General features: G+C 46.1%; 1 protein-coding gene across 2 annotated transcripts in view; it reads right to left on the bottom strand.

The window, feature by feature from the left end:
* synpr (synaptoporin) overlaps positions 1 to 17917 on the bottom strand; it is a 158066-nt gene that overhangs the window by 27825 nt on the left and 112324 nt on the right. For both annotated transcript variants that reach the window (XM_033036645.1, XM_033036646.1), the window contains one exon: positions 4701 to 4825. In XM_033036645.1, the coding sequence (XP_032892536.1) occupies positions 4701 to 4825 (125 nt within the window). The remainder of the gene's footprint in view (positions 1 to 4700; positions 4826 to 17917) is intronic.

The raw sequence follows: 17917 nt of genomic DNA, 5'->3' as shown, positions 1-17917 counted from the left end.
TAGCTGGTAATTAACTTGTTGCTTCTATTTTTACTGCGGTTCATTGTCATGTCTCCAGGCTGTGACATCTCACAAACAGCAACAGAATGGAATAAAGGTTGATTTCAGAGCATATAGGTAGTGCCAGACAGACACCAGTGGCACTGACACAACACAGCCTGACAGCATCTTCAGTCTGGGGACCATCATGGTACGGAAACAGAGAAACATAGAAAAATAGGTGCAGGAATAGGCCATTCGGCCCTACGAGCCAGCACCGCCATTCACTGTGATCATGGCTGATCATCTAAAATCAGTACCCAGTTCCTGCTTTTCCCCCCCATATCCCTTGATTCCTCCTAAGAGGAAATGTGGAAAGATTATGTAAATCCCCAAACTGAAATGTAAATAACCTTCATGAAACTATCATCAAATGGCGCAGCTGGTGGAGCTGCTGCCTCACGGTGCTGGAGTTCCGGGTTCGATCTTGACCTCGGCTGCTGTCTGTGTGGAGTTTGCACGTTTTCCCTGTGACTGCGTGGGTTTCCTCCGAGTGCTCTGGTTTAGTTTGGTTCAGTTTAGTTTGGAGACACAGCGCGTGAACAGGCCCTTCGGCCCACCCAGTCTGCCTCGAGTACCTGGGGGAGGGGGTGGTTTGGGGTGGGAAGGGACGGGTTGATCAGGGAGTTACGGAGGGAACGGTCTCTGCGGAAAGCAGAAAGGGGTGGAGATGGGAAGATGTAGAGGGCCGGTAGAGGGATCGCGATGGAGGTGGGAAAAATATCGGAGGATTATGTGTTGTATGCGACGGCTGATGGGGTGGAAGGTGGGGACAAGGGGGACTCTGTCCCTGTTATGAATGGGAGGGGGAGGGGGAGCAAGAGCGGAGCTGCGGGATATCGAGGAGACTCTGGTGAGAGCCTCATCTACAATGGAAGCGGGATACTCCCGTTCCCTAAAGAATGAGAACATCTCCGATGACCTGGTATGGAACACCTCACCTTGGGCGCAGATGCGGCATAGACAGAGGAATTGGGAGTAGGGGATGGAGTCTCTACAGGAAGCAGGGTGGGAAGAAGTGTGGTTGAGATAGCTGTGGAAGTCAGTGGGTTTATTGTGAAGTGAAGAAGGGTTTTGGCCTGAAACGTTGCCTATTTCCTTCGCTCCATAGATGCTGCTGCACCTGCTGAGTTTCTCCAGCTTTTTTGTGTACCAACGGGTTTATAATAGCTGTCAGTTCCATCGAGGGCACAGCTCCAAGCTGTATATTAGCTGGTTGGCCACCCAATATGTCTACAGTCTCCATCCCTGGTCTCTTGTGCAGGAAGGAACTGCAGATGCCGATTTAAACTGTAGACAGACACAAAATGTCCGCAAATTCTCCCTGTGGCCACGCGGGTTTCCTCCGGGGTGCTCCGGTTTCCTCCCACACAATAAAAACGTGCGGGTTTGTAGGCCAATTGGCCTCTGTAAAAAAAAAATAATAATTGCCCCTAGTGTGTAGGGCGGGGATGAGAAAGTGGGATAAAATGGAACTAGTGTGAGCAGGTGATCCATGGTCAGTGTGGATTTGATGGGTCGAAGGACCTGTTTCCATGCTGTATCTCTAAACTAAACATCTGACATGCCTGAACTCAATTTGTCAATAGCGGAACTCACTAAATATACAGATCCATCTAGATATCAATTTCTCTTTGCACCAAACGGATTGAATTCTTTAGCTGTTGACACTGACAGTGTGAGTAGTGTGTTCTGAACCTTATCTGGATTACAGCCAGCATATAAATGCCATGTAAAGATGATATAACTTAGATAATTACAAGCATTCTTAATCACCACGTACTATGTTGAACATCACTCACAGCAAGGCTAGGGACAAAGGCCTGGTAGTTGCCATGGTTACAGCCACCAGAAGACAAACCCATCGTAAAACCAACATAGAGCAAAGGAATGTAAACTGATTTAATAACTGATTTATATACACACATTTACATGATGCATTTCTCATTAGCATGAAAGGCAAACAGCAACTATTTGTCGCAGTACTTCCAGCGTGTGGATCGGACTTGGGACTTGTTCAGGGCGGGGGTCAGGGGTTACGGGGAGAAGGCAGGAGAATGGGGCTGGGAGGGAAAGATAGATCAGCCATGATTGAATGGCCGGGTAGACCTCATGGGTTGAAAGGCTCAATTCTGCACCTATAGAAACATAGAAAATAGGTGCAGGAGTGGGCCATTCAGCCCTTCAAGCCAGCACCGCCGTTCAATATGATCATGGCGGGTCCCCGGTGGGAGACCGCTTTTCGGAGTCATTTAAACCCCGCAACGGCAACTTCTCCCGCCGGAATCGCGGGGTTTAAATGACTCAGAGCGGGGCCTAACATCGCCCCGTGCAGCTTAAACAGCCACGGGACTTACCATCGCCCACCGGGGGCTTTAACATCGGGAGCCCCAGTCGTCTCGATGCTGCAGTTGGACTGCTGGAAGAACAAAGGAGAAGGACAAAGGGAAGAGATAAGACTTTTGCCTTCCGTCACAGTGAGGAGGTGTTGGAGACTCACTGTGATGGAAGGCAAAATTGTGTCAATTGTGTTAAGTGTGGGTCTTGGTTTTTTGTTGTTGTAATGTCATGACTGCAGGAATGAAAATTCGTTCAAACCTTGTCTGTTTGAATGACCATAAAAGGCATTCTATTCTAATTTGTGGCCGACTTACTGTTACTGATTCATCAATTCCAATTTTCACAAGGGTGGATCATTCTGTCGCTGCCAAGTTCAACTTTGAAGGGTTTTAAAAAAATATAAGACTAGGATCCTACGATTCACAGGGGACTCTGTTAGATCTTTTAGAGTGCAGCTGCATAATATTCCACTATTTCCGCCATATCCGAACATTTTTACTGATGGTAGAGCTGAGGAGTCGTGAAAAGTTTATAAAGAGGAGATCAAAGGAGAGTTTGGAGTTTAGAGATTCCGTGTGGAAATAGGCCCTTCGGCCCATCAACTACGAGCTTGACCATCGATCACCTTTACGCTCTGTCAATCCCTGCACACTAGGGGCAATTAACCCACAAACCTGCAGGTTTTTGGAGTGTGGGGTGAAACCGGAGCACCTGGAGACAACTCACACGGTCACAGGGAGAAGGCACAAACTCCGTACAGACAGCACCCATAGTCGGGATCGAACCCGGGCCTCAGGCAGCAACTCTACCGCTGCGCCAGCGTGCATGAAACATTTTATGGAAATACTCCACTGGACGCTAGTAATCGCACAATTTACAAGATTAGGTTTAAGAATAACCAATGTGCCTATCCAAAATCCTCACGAATACCACTGTCATATCTACCTCCACCACCACCCCTGGCAGCACGTTCCAGGTACCCACCACCCTCTGTCTTAAAAAAAAACATGCTCCGCACATCTCCTTAAAACTTTTCCCCTCTCACCCTGAAGCGATGCCCTCTAGTCATTGACACTTCCAACCAGGGGAAAATGTTTCTGACTGAACGTGACCTGAATATTGTGAGAACATGACCTGAATATTGACCTTCCAATACGCAGGAGCAGGAGGCTTGCCCGTGACAGGAGATCTTATTTATTTGGCAGTCCAGTCCTTGGAGCAGAGCTAACTTCGTCATTCCATAAACACACTGGGCAGAATCCAGGCACCGGTCCTCAAGTCCTACGTCTGAGATGAGGTGAGTCAAATGTGAGTCAACGTGACTTCCCACAGTGCCATTGGGCCCTTCATTGGAGCCAGCATCTACAAGCTGATGTGGACCCAGTCTGGTCCCCATTGTCTGAGTGGGATTGTCAGTTTCGAATGGAAAAGGTGAAGGTGAGTAAGTGTTTGAAATAGACAATGGGTGCAGGAGTAGAGGCCATTCAGCCCTTCGAGCCAGCACCGCCATTCAATGTGATCATGGCTGGTCATCCCCAATCAGTACCTCGTTCCTGCCTTCTCCCCATATCCCATGACTCCGCTATCTTTAAGAGCCCTATCTAGCTCTCTCTTGAAAGCATCCAGAGAACCGGCCTCCACTGCCCTCTGAGGCAGAGAATTCCACAGACTCACAACTCTCTGTGAGAAAAAGTGTTTCCTCGTCTCCGTTCTAAATGGCTTACTCCTTATTCTTAAACTGTGGCCCCTGGTTCTGGACTCCCCCAACATCGGGAACATGTTTTCTGCCTCTAGCGTGTCCAAACCCTTAATAATCTCATATGTTTCAATGAGATGCCCTCTCATCCTTCTAAACTCCAGAGTAAACAAGCCCAGCCGCTCCATTCTCTCAGCATATGACAGTCCCGCCATCCCGGGCGCTGTCTGTACGGAGTTTGGACGTTCTCCCCATGACCTGCGTGGGTTTTCTCAAAGATCTTCAGTTTCCACCCACACACCAAAGACGTATAGGTTTGGAGGCTAATTGGCTTGTTATAAGTGTAAATTGTCCCTAGTGTGTTAGTGTGCGGGGATCGCTGGTCAGTGCGGACTCGGTGGGCCGAAGGGCCTGTTTCCACGCTGTATCTCTAAACTGCAATGTGCAAACTCCACACAGACAGTGCCCAGGGTCAGGATCGAACCAGTTGGTCTGGCGCTGTGAGGCAGCAGCTCTACCAGCTGTATCATTGTGCCCCCCATATGTCTGACCGATGCAAGATTAAATAATTTCTACAATGCATCATGAGACTCAACATAGTAAGAATGGTGGGAAAAAAACATACCTGAAAGGATATGAAAATCCTATCTCGATGTTGAGGTTACTATCCGATTTGTTGGCACAGTCCACACTGACTTTCAGTGCCCCCGAGTATCCGCCACATGTTGCAAATGCAAAGATTGCAAAAATCTGCCGGGAGAAAGGAAAAGACATTTCACCTATTGTGGCAAGTTGTTGTGATCTTTCAACCATTAGAGCAGAATGAAATGCTCTTAGTCAAGAGCTGCCAGCCCTGATTTGTTCTCGCCCTTTACAGGTATATTTCTCCCCCACCTCTGCGTTCAGTCTGAAGAAGGGTTCCGACCCGAAACGCCCCCTATTCATTTTCTCCAGAGATGCTGCCTGACTCGTTGAGTTCTTCCAGCACTTTGTGTCTATCTTTGGTATAGTTCCTTCCTACATATCGTAGTCCAGAATGTTTTATTATCATATATACCAACAAAGATTTAAAATACTCTTTGTGACAAACGCATTCTTGGACAGTAAATCATTCTTTACCATCTCTGCTCTTCAACGTATCAAGGATTTAAAATATTTTTAAAGGCAACTAGAGAAAAAACGTATTTAAATTGCAGCTTGATTTCGCGAGTTCATGACAGATTTTGATTATATTCATTTGATTTTCGTCATCATTGACAGGCACTTTGGAAGTGGGTGCAATCTTGCAGCAGAGTGAACAATGATGCCACTGTAGAATCGCCTGCGGTAGCAATGACCCCCGAGAAAATGGCTAACATTCCACTTGTCTTTTTCATTTTGATATGGTGGCGCAGCGGTAGAGCTGCTGTCTTACAGCGCCAGAGACCCGGGTTCGATCCCGGCTACGGGTGCTGTCTGTACGGAGTTTGTACGCTTTCCCCGTGACCTGCGTGGGTTTTCTCCGAGATCTTCGGTTTCCTCCCACACTCCAAAGACGTACAGGTTTGTAGGTTAATTGGCTTTGTGTAAATGTAGACAATAGACGATAGGCAGTAGGTGCAGGAGTAAGCCATTCAGCCCCTCGAGCCAGCACTGCCATTCAATGAGATCATGGCTGATCATCCACAATCAGTATCCCGTTCCTGCCTTCTCCCCATATCCCCCGACTCAGCTATCTTTAAGAGCCCCATCTAATTGTTCCTAGTGTAAAATTGTCCCTAGTGTGTGTAGGATAGTGTTAATGTGCGGGGATCGCTGGTCAGTGTGGGCCCGATGGGCCGAAGGGCCTGTTTCCTCGCTGTATCTCAAAACGAAACTAAATTAGGGAAGTCATCAAGGCATCTAGGGTGCATGTTTGCATGCTTCCCCCAGTGCCTCAAATGAAGAAGGCTTTCAGAGCTTTGATCTTTGGCAAATTCCTAATTCCTCAAGAAAGCGATGTGATACGATTTGAACTTTATTTATCCCAGGAGGGATATCATTCTGCCAGGAGTCATGAAACACAACAAGGTACATGAAACATGAAATCAAAGCGATGAGTGGAAAGGATTGGGGATGCGCAAAGGTTGGGGGGTGTGGGGGTGGGGGGGGGGGGGAGTCAGTCTACCCCACGACAGAAGGGGGAGGAGTTGTCCAGTTTGATAGCCACAGGGAAGAAGGATCTCCTGTGGCGTTCTGTGCTGCATCTTGGTGGAACCAGTCTGTTGCTGAAGGTGCTCCTCAGGTTGACCAGTGTGTCATGGAGGGGGTGAGCTGTATTGTCCAGGATGCTCCGCAGTTTGAGGAACATCTTCCCCTCCAAGACCAACCTCCCGTGAATCCAACTCCACCCCCAGGATGGAGCCAGCCTTCCTGATGAGCTTGTTAATCCTGTTTGTGCAATGTTCACACCAATTTTAGTCAGGAATGGTCCCCGCTTGTCTACTTATCAATAGAAGATTACTCTCAAAAGTTAGCGTGCTTATTAACACAGTTCATCACATTCTACACATGAGAAGCAATCCTCTCTAATGTACCATCTTTACAGCTAATGTGGTATAAAAAAACCCACAAGATATATATATATGTAAAAATACCAAATTATCTTATGGGGATATAATATTATGTATTCCCAAGCAAACTGTGATAGAAGATGTTCTTCCATAAAATGGTTACTGTTAAGAGATTTCAAATAAGAAATAACTCAAAAATATCTCCAGAAATTGCACTACAAAGTGAATAACGTTATCATTGTTGACATAATTTACTGTAACATAACATCTTTATGATGGCAGTTGGTGGCTGATCTAAGAGGCATTTAAAAGACATCCCATGGCCTGCTAGAATAGAAAGAGATAGGCTCAAAATGCTGGAGTAACTTAGAGGGTAAGGCAGCATCTCTGGAGAAAATGGATTGGTGACGTTTCGGGTTGGGTCTGAACTGGTGTCCCGACCTGAAACGTCACTTATCCATTTTCACCAGAGATGGTGCCTGACGCGCAGAGTTACTCCAGCATTTTGTGGCTGTCCTTGGTATAAACCAGCATCTGCAGTTCCTTGTCAAAGAGGACTCTCTCGAACATCTACAGGTGCACAGTAGAGAGCATGCTGACCGGTTGCATCGTGGCTTGGTTCGGCAACCTGAGCGTCCAGGAGCGGAAAAGGATGCAGAAAGTTGTGACCACTGCCCAGTCCATCATCGGCTCCGACCTCCCCACCATTGAAGGGATCTATCGCAGTCGCTGCTGCAAAAAGGGCAACCAACATCATCAAGAGCCCACACCATCCTGGCCACGCACTCGTCTCTCCGCTACCATCGGGCAGAAGGTACTGGAGCCTGAAATCTGTTACATCCAGGTTCAGGAACAGCTTGTTCCCCACAGCCATCAGGCCATTAAACTTGCCAACAAACAGACTCTGAACTGTCACAGATTTTTGCGCTGTATCTGCTTGTTTATGTGTATATTGAACTGAACTGTTCTATATTTTTGCTTACAATATTCTGTCGTGCTGCAGCAAGCAAGAATTTCATTGTCCTATCTGGAACACATGACAATAAACTCTCTTGACCTGACTTGACTTATCATTACACTCGAGGACAGAGAGCGGATTGGCAAGCACAGGATTATACATCCATGAACTGGCAGGAAACGAGGAGAATATCAAGACCCATCTCAATACACACCAGGGTACACAAAAATGCTGGAGAAACTCAGCGGGTGCAGCAGCATCTATGGAGCGAAGGAAATAGACAACGTTTCGGGCCGAAACCCTAGAAGGAAATAGACAACGTTTCGGGCCGAAACCCTAGAAGGGTTTCGGCCCGAAACGTTGCCTATTTCCTTCGCTCCATAGATGCTGCTGCACCCGCTGAGTTTCTCCAGCTTTTTTGTGTACCTTCGATTTTCCAGCATCTGCAGTTCCTTCTTAAACTCAATACACACCAGGTTCACTGAGTGAAGGGAAGGTTTTCTAACCAACACATACTCCAGTTGCTTGCTTGCAAACGTTGTAGGCCAATCTATGGTGCCCCCTTTATTTGAGGAAGCCCTACCCTTCCGACAAACCCCACAGAACACTTATTTCTTGCCTCCTCTCCCCGAGAAAACAAATGAACATTGTTATTTGGGATGACAACATTCATTACTTGTCTCATGCAGCAGTGAGCTGCTAATTGACTGATCGACTGCCATCTGTTGCAACCTGGAATGACTAGGAGGCAGCGAAATTCAAGGCCACCGTCACCTCCAAAGCCACCAGCAATGAAGTATATGTACACTCCAACAGTGAAGTATATTTCATAATCATAATCATACTTTATTAGCCAAGTATGTTTTGCAACATAGATACATAGAAAATAGGTGCAGGAGTAGGCCATTCGGCCCTTCGAGCCTGCACCGCCATTCAATATGATCATGGCTGATCATCCAACTCAGTATCCTGTACCTGCCTTCTCTCCATACCCCCTGATCCCTTTAGCCACAAGGGCCACATCTAACTCCCTCTTAAATATAGTCAATGGACTGGCCTCAACTACCTTCTGTGGCAGAGAGTTCCAGAGATTCACCACTCTCTGTGTGAAAAATGTTTTTCTCATCTCGGTCTTAAAGGATTTCCCCCTTATCCTTAAGCTGTGACCCCTTGTCCTGGACTTCCCCAACATCGGGAACAATCTTCCTGCATCTAGCCTGTCCAACCCCTTAAGAATTTTGTAAGTTTCTATAAGATCCCCCCTCAATCTCCTAAATTCTAGCGAGCAACATACGAGGAATTTCATTTGCCATACAGTCATACCAATAAAAAGCAACAAACACACAAAATACATTTTTAACATGAACATCCACCACAGTGACTCCTCCACATTCATCACTGTGATTGATGGAAGGCAAAAAAAAGTTCAATCTCTCCCTTCTTTGTCCTCCAGCAGTCGGGGACCTCTAACCTTTCGTTGACGGGACGATCTTACTTCCGTAGCCGGAGGCGGGCCTCCTCGTTGGGGTGATCAAGCTCCTGCATTGGGAGGGGGGGGGGGGAATCTCAGCTCCCCTCTGCCGGTCGATCTACCGCGGGTCGGGGCTGGTCAAACATCGTGCGACTTTTGGAACCTCCCAACGTCGGTCTCAACCCGAGACTGCGAGCTCCTTGATGTTAAAGTCCGCAGGCCACGGTTGGAGTGTCGATCCCGAGCAAGGAATCGGCTCCGATGGTAAGTCCACGCCCCCGCGATGGGGCTCAAAGTCAGTCTCGAGCAAGGCCGCCAGCTCCACGATGTTAGGCCGCAGAGCGACCGGAGATACGATCCGGAAAACAATCACATCTCCGGCAAGGTAAGGGATTGAAATAAGGCTTCCCCCGACCCCCCACTCACCCCCCTCATAAAACAAACCAGAGAACATTAATCACATACTGTTAAAACACACTAAAAATAGCAAAAAAGAGACAAAAAGAACAGAGAGACTGTGGACGAGGTTGCCATCGAAGTACCACCTGGTATGTACACTCCACACTCCAACAGTGAAGTATATGTACACTCCAAAAATGAAGTATACATGCATATTCCAACAGTGAAGTGTATATGTACGCTCCAACAATGATGTGTACATTCACGTCCTTGCTGGAGAGTACATATACTCTAATAATGAAGTATCCATGTCTACTCTAACCTTGAAGTGTATAAGTATTAAAAAAGAATTAAAAACTGACAAAAAATATTGGATCAGGCACCATCTCTGGAGAACATGAATAGTTGACGTTTCGGGTCGGGACACTTCTTCAGCCAATAGGGTGATTTCACGAAAGGTCACTGGATCATAGATCCTCACCCACGTGACCGCAAAATCCAACTGGGGTACAAGCGTCACTTCCGGTACATGTTATTGATGCTGAAAACGCGCACTTTCACACCCGTTAAAAACCGCGAAAACGGCCCGTTTTTGAGCTGTAAATAACTGTGCCAGTCGGGGTGACCGTGAGACACAATTATCTTACTTTACAGTCCAGAAGATAAAGAAAAACGAAGGTAAATACAAGAGGGATCTGAAGGGGCAACAACAGCAGAAGTGGTTAGCGGGCATTCGCCGTGGAGATATAAAGATCGGAAATATCGGGAATTATCACGTTTGCGCGCTGCATTTTATCAAAAGTGGCATTATTGACGTTTTATCTTTATTCATTTGTTATATGAAAAGTTTTAAAAGTGAAAAATCCATCAGTAAAATTGCAAAATCGCCCATGGTTCTCAGGTGGGTTTTAACATGCAAAATGAAAACGCTTCTGAAGCTACATTTACCATTTAAATAACCGTAAACTATCAATGCGTTTTGAAATAAATTTTACTCAGATGCAACCTAAGGAATGGGATAATTGTCAGCTGTTAATTGGACAATAATAATAATAAAATGTCCTGATTTTGTCCAATTAACAGCTGACAATTATCCCATTCCTTAGCTTGCATCTGAGTAAAATTTATTTCAAAACGCATTGATAGTTTACGATTATTTAAATGGTAAATGGAGCTTCAGAAGCGTTTTCATTTTGCATGTTAAAACCCACCTGAGAACCATGGGCGATTTTGCAATTTTACTGATGGATTTTTCACTTTTAAAACTTTTCATATAACAAATGAATAAAGATAAAACGTCAATAATGCCACTTTTGATAAAATGCAGCGAGCAAACGTGATAATTCCCGATATTTTTTATCTTTATATCTCCACGGCGAATGTCCGCTAACCACTTCCGCTGTTGTTGCCCCTTCAGCTCCCTCTTGTATTTACCTTTATACCGTTTTTCTTTATCTTCTGGACTGTAAAGTTAGATAACTGTGTCTCACAGTCACCCCGACTGGCACAGTTATTTACAGCTCAAAAACGGGCCGTTTTCACGTTTTTTAACGGGTGTGAAAGTATGCGTTTTCAGCATCAATAACATGTACCGGAAGTGACGCTTGTACCCCAGTTGGATTTTGCGGTCACGTGGGTGAGGATCTATGATCCAGTGACCTTTCGTGAAATCACCCTATTCACCAGAGATCCATGTCCTTGAGAGAGGTTGACTGCGTCATTGAGTTACTACAGCACTTGGCACTCTACACATTTTTCAGTCAGACACCGACATCCCATATCCACACGCTGGAGATATCTTCCTGGTTTTTACCCACAGCCCCAATACTCTCCAGCTTTTAAGACCCTTCCTTGCAGCAAGTGTTTGATCACTATTGCTCACCTCTTTGCCCAAGCACCTCATTTCCCCTGTGCTTCCGCAAAAGCACCCTTCCCAGTTTCAGTTTAGTTTATTGTCACGTGTACCGAGGTACAGTGAAAAGCTTTTGTTGCTTGCTAACCAGTCGGCGGGAAGGACTATTCACGATTACCATCGAGCCATTCACAGTGTACAGATACATGATCAGAGAATAATATATAGTGCAAAGTAATGCCAGCAAAGTCCGATCAAAAATGACAAATCCAATGCCCCCAGGTCTAGGTAGTTCAGAGCCTATTTGGAGGTTGTAGTGTTTAATAGCCTGATGGCTGTGGGGAAGTAGCTGTTCCTGAACCTGGACGTTACAGTTTTCAGGCTCCTGTACTGTACCTTTGTCCCGATGGCAGGGGTGAGATGAGTGTGTGGCCAGGGTGGAGTGGGTCTCTGATGATGCCGGCTGCCTTTTTGAGGCATCGACTCCTGTAGATCCCTTCGAAGGTGGGGAGGTCAGTAACCGTGGAGGTAATCAGCCTGAAGAACGGTCCCGACCCGAACCGTCGTCCATCCATTCCCTCCACATCCATGCCCTTCTGCTCTTTGTGTTTTGCTCAATGTCCCATGTTAAGTATATTAAGCACCAAGCAAAAAAGTATGTAAAAGGAATTGCAGATGCTGGTTTACACCGAAGATAGGCGCAAAATGCTGGAGTAAGTGGGTCAGGCAGCGTCTGTGGAGAACTTGGATAGATAATGTTTCTGGTCGGGACCCTGAGACTGATTGTTGGGGGGGGGGGGGGAGAAATTTTGGAAGACATTTAAGCATGTTAAGAAAGTAACGGTTTATATTATGCAATATTTAAGAGCCACATTGAAAAAAAAAGCTCTGAATATCCCAACCATGCTGTTGTAAATTGGAATTTATGTAACTCAGCAGCCAATTCTGAGCGTTTAAGAAGGAACTGCAGATGCTGGAAAATCGAAGGTACACAAAAAAGCTGGAGAAACTCAGCGGGTGCAGCAGCATCTATGGAGCGAAGGAAATAGGCAACGTTTCGGGCCGAAACGTTGTCTATTTCCTTCTAGGGTTTCGGCCCGAAACGTTGTCTATTTCCTTCGCTCCATAGATGCTGCTGCACCCGCTGAGTTTCTCCAGCTTTTTTGTGTACCAGCTAATTCTGAGCGTTTTTTCTTGTGAATCGGTGGAGGGAGGAAGATGACCACACCACAGGGACCAGTCAGAAGTGACAGCTCAATTAAGGGCCATCTCGCAGGTTAAATTGAACGCAATCAATCAGAGAAAGATTGAAAAATATAAACCCAGGAAAAGGCACAAGTCAATCAAATGACAAAGGAAAGGAAAGATGTATTAAAATAGTGTGCGTGAGACCTCAGTGTAAGCAGTTCTGGATTTCTACCATCAGATGTTATCAAATCAGCTGCGCGTCTAATATTTAATGCTTTCATTACGGGAACAGTTTCTGGTTTTTTTAAAATCAAGAGTGCAGCTCCTCTGCATAATATATAGGAAATAATGTTGTGAAAATGACTAGCTTGCTAAAAAAAATCATTTATACAGGGCAAAGAAACTGTTACATTTTATCAAATTAAATCGTGTAATGAATGTTGTACAGAAACACGCAGTGTTCCTATTCCCCGGCAGAGCTGTAATTGTGTTGAAAAATGTATCGCAACTACCCCATCCATCAATCTCAATCCCAATAAATAAGTAATAATTTGTGGTTCTGCAGAGTTTATGATAGGCTGAATCAAAATTCAAGTGATTCTCACCAAGAGGTTCTCTGCCCAAGATTCACAAGAAATTGCAGAGTTGTGGGTGTAGCCCAGTCCGTCACACGCGTTAAACTTCCCACCATTGACTCCGTCTGCACCTCACGCTGCCTCGGGAGAAGCAGCCAACATAATCGAGGACCTTTTTCACTCCGTCATTCCCCTGCTGCCCTCAGCCAGAAGGTACAGAAGCATGAAAGTGTACACCAGACCCTGGAACATCTAATAATAATAATAATGGATGGGATTTATATAGCGCCTTTCTAATACTCAAGGCGCTTTACATCACATTATTCATTCACTCCTCAGTCACACTCGGTGGTGGTAAGCTACTTCTGTAGCCACAGCTGCCCTGGGGCAGACTGACGGAAGCGTGGCTGCCAATCTGCGCCTACGGCCCCTCCGACCACCACCAATCACTCACACACATTCACACACATTCACACACATTCACACACAGGCAAAGGTGGGTGAAGTGTCTTGCCCAAGGACACAACGACAGTATGCACTCCAAGCAGGATTCGAACCGGCTACCTTCCGGTTGCCAGCCGAACACTTAGCCCATTGTGCCATCTGTCGTCCAAATCTCTCTCTCTCTCGCTCCCTCTGTCTCTCTCCGTTATCAGGCTTCTGAATGGTCCTTCCATAAACTAGGATTTAGTCCCAATCTTCCATTTTAACTTAATCCAGACATTGAACTTTTTCTCTGGAACAGTTACGCTCCCAATGCTGGAAAATGTATAATCTGCACTCTGGTATGTTTTATCTTTGCTCTACCTGTTGTACTTGAGTATCGGGGGAAAAAAACAAAAAATGCTGGAGTAATTCAGTCGGCTGGCATCATTTCTGTAGGACATGGATTGGTGACGTTTCAGGTCGGCACCCTTCTTCACATACAATATTTGTATTGCCTTCTTATTAATATCGATTATATATATAATATCCGATTTGTTTGGTTAGCACCTGAACAAAAATATTTTTCCCTGTATCTTCATCCACGTGATGTTAATTAAGCAATACCTGGCGGTTTGAATTACTCCTGTAGTATCTTTAAGGATTTTCTAAAAAGGAAAGGTCGGATAAATCAATAATTGTGAGGGGCTGAGAAGGTCAAAGTGAATCATAAGATTCACCATCGGGATAGTAGAGAGTGAAATGGAAATGATACCGTGCTTGGAGACGTGTGGGGAGGGTGAGAACAAGAAGGTGAGATGAGTTGTACAGTTGTAGAGTTGTACAGAGCCCTAGTGAGACCACACCTGGAGTATTGTGTACAGTTTTGGTCCCCTAATTTGAGGAAGGACATTCTTGCTATTGAGGGAGTGCAGCGCAGGTTTACAAGGTTAATTCCCGGGATGGCGGGACTGTCATATGCTGAGAGAATGGAGCGGCTGGGCTTGTATACTCTGGAGTTTAGAAGGATGAGAGGAGATCTAATTGAAATGTATAAGATTGTTAAGGGCTTGGACACGCTAGAGGCAGGAAACATGTTCCCGATGTTAGGGGAGTCCAGAACCAGGGGGTCACAGTTGAAGAATAAGGAGTAAGCCATTTAGAACGGAGACGAGGAAACACTTTTTCTCACAGAGAGTGGTGAGTCTGTGGAATTCTCTGCCTCAGAGGGCGGTGGAGGCAGGTTCTCTGGATGCTTTCAAGAGGGAGCTAGATAGGGCTCTTAAAAATAGCGGGGATATGTCAGGGGATATGGGGAGAATGCAGGAACGGGGTACTGATTGGGGATGATCAGCCATGATCACATTGGATGGCGGTGCTGGCTCGAACGGCCAAATGGCCTACTCTTGCACCTATTGTCTATTGAGTGGTGTTCGGAGCTTGGGATGGGATAGATGAGGGATGATATAGAATGAAAGGGGCAAAGGAGATGTGCAGGGCTATTTTTCTTTACACAAAGGGTGGTGGGTGCCTGGAAGGGGTGGTGGTGGAGGCAGATAGGAGCGTGGTGTTTGGTTCGGATACAGCTCCATCCAAGACCACAGGAAATTGCAGAGAATTATGGACGCAGCCCAGACCATCACACCAACCAACCTCCCTTCCGTTGACTCCATTTATACCTCGGCAAGGCCAGCAGCATCATCAAGGACAAGTCGCACCCCGGCCACTCCCTCTTCTTCCCTCTCCCATCAGGCAAAAGGTACAGAAGTGTGAAAACGCACACCTCCTGATTCAGGGACAGTTTCTTACCGGCTGTTATCAGGCAACTAAATCAACTTACCACAACCAGAGAGCAGTCCTGATCCATCATCTACCTACCTCATTGGTGACCTTCGGACTATCCTTTAAGAAAGAACTGCAGATGCTGGAACAATCAAAGGTAGACAAGAATGCTGGAGAAACTCAGCGGGTGAGGCTGCATCTAAGTAGTCTTTCCAGGTGCAGCAGAGGTTCACCTGCACCTCCTCCAACCTCATCTATTGCATCCGCTGCTCTAGGTGTCAGCTGCTCTACATTGGTGAGACCAAGCGTAGGCTTGGCGATCACTTCGCCCAACACCGCTCAGTTCGCAATAACCAACCTGATCTCTCGTTGGCTCAGCACTTCAACTCCCCCTCCCATTCCGAATCCAATCTTTCTGTCCAGGGCCTCCTCCATTGCCAGAGTGAGTCCCACTGTAAATTGGAGGAGCAGCACCTCATATTTCGCTTGGGTAGTTTACACCCCAGCGGTATGAACATTGACCTCCAATTTCAGGTAGTCCTTGCTTTCTCCCTCTTTCCCCTCCCCTTCCCAGCTATCCCTCAGCCCACTGTCTCCGCCTCTTCCTTTCTTCTTCCTGCCCCCTCCATCCTCATCAGTCTGAAGAAGGGTCCCAACCCGAAACGTCACCCATTCCTTCGCTCCATAGATGCTGCCTCACCTGCTGAGTTTCTCCAGCATTTTTGTCTACCCTCGGACTATCCTTGATTGGACTTTGCTGGCTTTACCTTGCACTCAACGTTATTCCCTTATCATGTATCTATACACTGTGAATGGCTCGATTGTAATCATGTATTGTCTTTCCACTGAGTGGACAGCACGCAACAAAAACTTTTCACTGTACCTCGGTACACGTGACAATAACTAAATTAGATAGGCAGGTGGATATGCAGGAAATGGAGGCATATTGATCATGCAGGCGGAGGAGGTTAGTTTAACCTGGCATCATGTACAGCATAGACATTGTGGGCTGAAGGGCCTGTTCCTGTGCTGTACTCTTCTGTGTTCCACATGTTCTAAGAACAGTTTGACATCGCTAGGAAGGGTAAAGATTGGCAGTTTCCTTGTGGGTTGTTTTGATGAAATCAAGCTCAGTGCGTGCGGCAAAGGCAACCATTGCAACAATGACAAGAAAAACGGTGTATCATAGTCTGCTCTCAGTCTCTGCCCCTCTCTCTCTGCCCTCACCCTCTACCCCCCCCCCCCCCCCCTCCCTCTCTAGACACACCTGCGAGTTGAGGGCTATGCATCAGTGTATAGGGCGGGGATGTGGTAAAAGGAGCTAATTAATGATATTAATATAATATCAAGGGGGGTGGTTAGTGTGTGTGTGACACCGCAGGCTGCCCCCCCCCCCCCCCCCCCCCCCCCCCCGCTGCAACCACGTGTTGAGGGGACGGGACCCGACGGGTCCCACTTGGTCTAGTTTTGCAATAAAACTACACGTGTGGCACGGTGGCGCAGTGGTAGACTTGCTGCTTTACAGTGTTTACAGCGCCAGAGAGCTGGGTTCAATCCTGACTAAGGGTGCTGTCTGTGCGGAGTTTGTACGTTCTCCCTGTGACCTGCGTGGGTTTTCTCTGAGATCTCCGGTTTCCTCCCACACTCCAAAAAAAAAAGACGTCAAGTCAAGTTTTATTCGTCACTTGCACATAAAGTGCAGTGAATTGAGTTTGTACAGGTTTGTAGGCTAATTGGTTTGGTATAAATGTAAACATTGTCCCTTGTGTAGGATAGTGTTGATGTGCGGGGATCGCTGGTCGGCGCGGACGTGGTGGGCCGAAGGGCCTGTTTCCGTGCTGTATCTCTAAACTAAACACACAGTGTACTATCACAATGTTTAAGAAACATTTAGACAGGTTGTGTTTAAGAAAGAAACTGCAGATGCTGGAAAAATCAAAGGTCGACAAAAAATCTGGATAAACTCAGCGGGTGAAGGTATAGGCAACGTGTTGGGTCGAGACCCTTCTTCAGACTGATTTAGACAGGTCGGGTAGGTTTATTGGAACATGGGCCAAATGCAGGCTGGTGGAACTAATGTTGGTCAGCTTGTGCAAGTTAGGCCGAAGGGCCTGTTTCCATGCTGTATAACTCTATAACAAAGCCAAATTATGCTCAGTGTTCACTATGACGTAGCAACAAATAGGCAAAACAGCTCCAGGTCATTTCTATAAATGAAATTGGAATTAAACACTAATCATTTTCCCAATCTGCTATTCAAGATTTTAATAAATAAAATTTATTACATCATTTATGTTGTCTAAAGACTAAATTTGATTATTTTACTTCGGATCATCGATCTTCATCTCTAGTATAATGCATGGGTTGCACAAGTTATGATCCTAGTGATAAAAATCATTGTGGTTAATGATTGTGTCTTCAAAGTACAGTCATTACTCAAATGATTTCAAATAAAGTTTGAACGCAGCACATTAATGCATAGTTTTATTTCCATTTCCATATTGTCACGCCCAGCACACCAAAACATCTATATTGATTTAGAGATACAGAGTGGAAACAGGCCCTTCGGCCCACCGAGACAGTCCGCACCAATCATTGATCACCCGTTCATTAGTTCTGTTATTCCAGTTTAGCATCATAAACACTAGGGGCAATTTACAGAA

This window comes from Amblyraja radiata, chromosome 18 (assembly GCF_010909765.2).
Source record: "Amblyraja radiata isolate CabotCenter1 chromosome 18, sAmbRad1.1.pri, whole genome shotgun sequence".
NCBI classification, from domain to species: domain Eukaryota; kingdom Metazoa; phylum Chordata; class Chondrichthyes; order Rajiformes; family Rajidae; genus Amblyraja; species Amblyraja radiata.
Note: the sequence above shows the minus strand (reverse complement) of the source record. Positions and strands in the feature narration are given on the sequence as shown.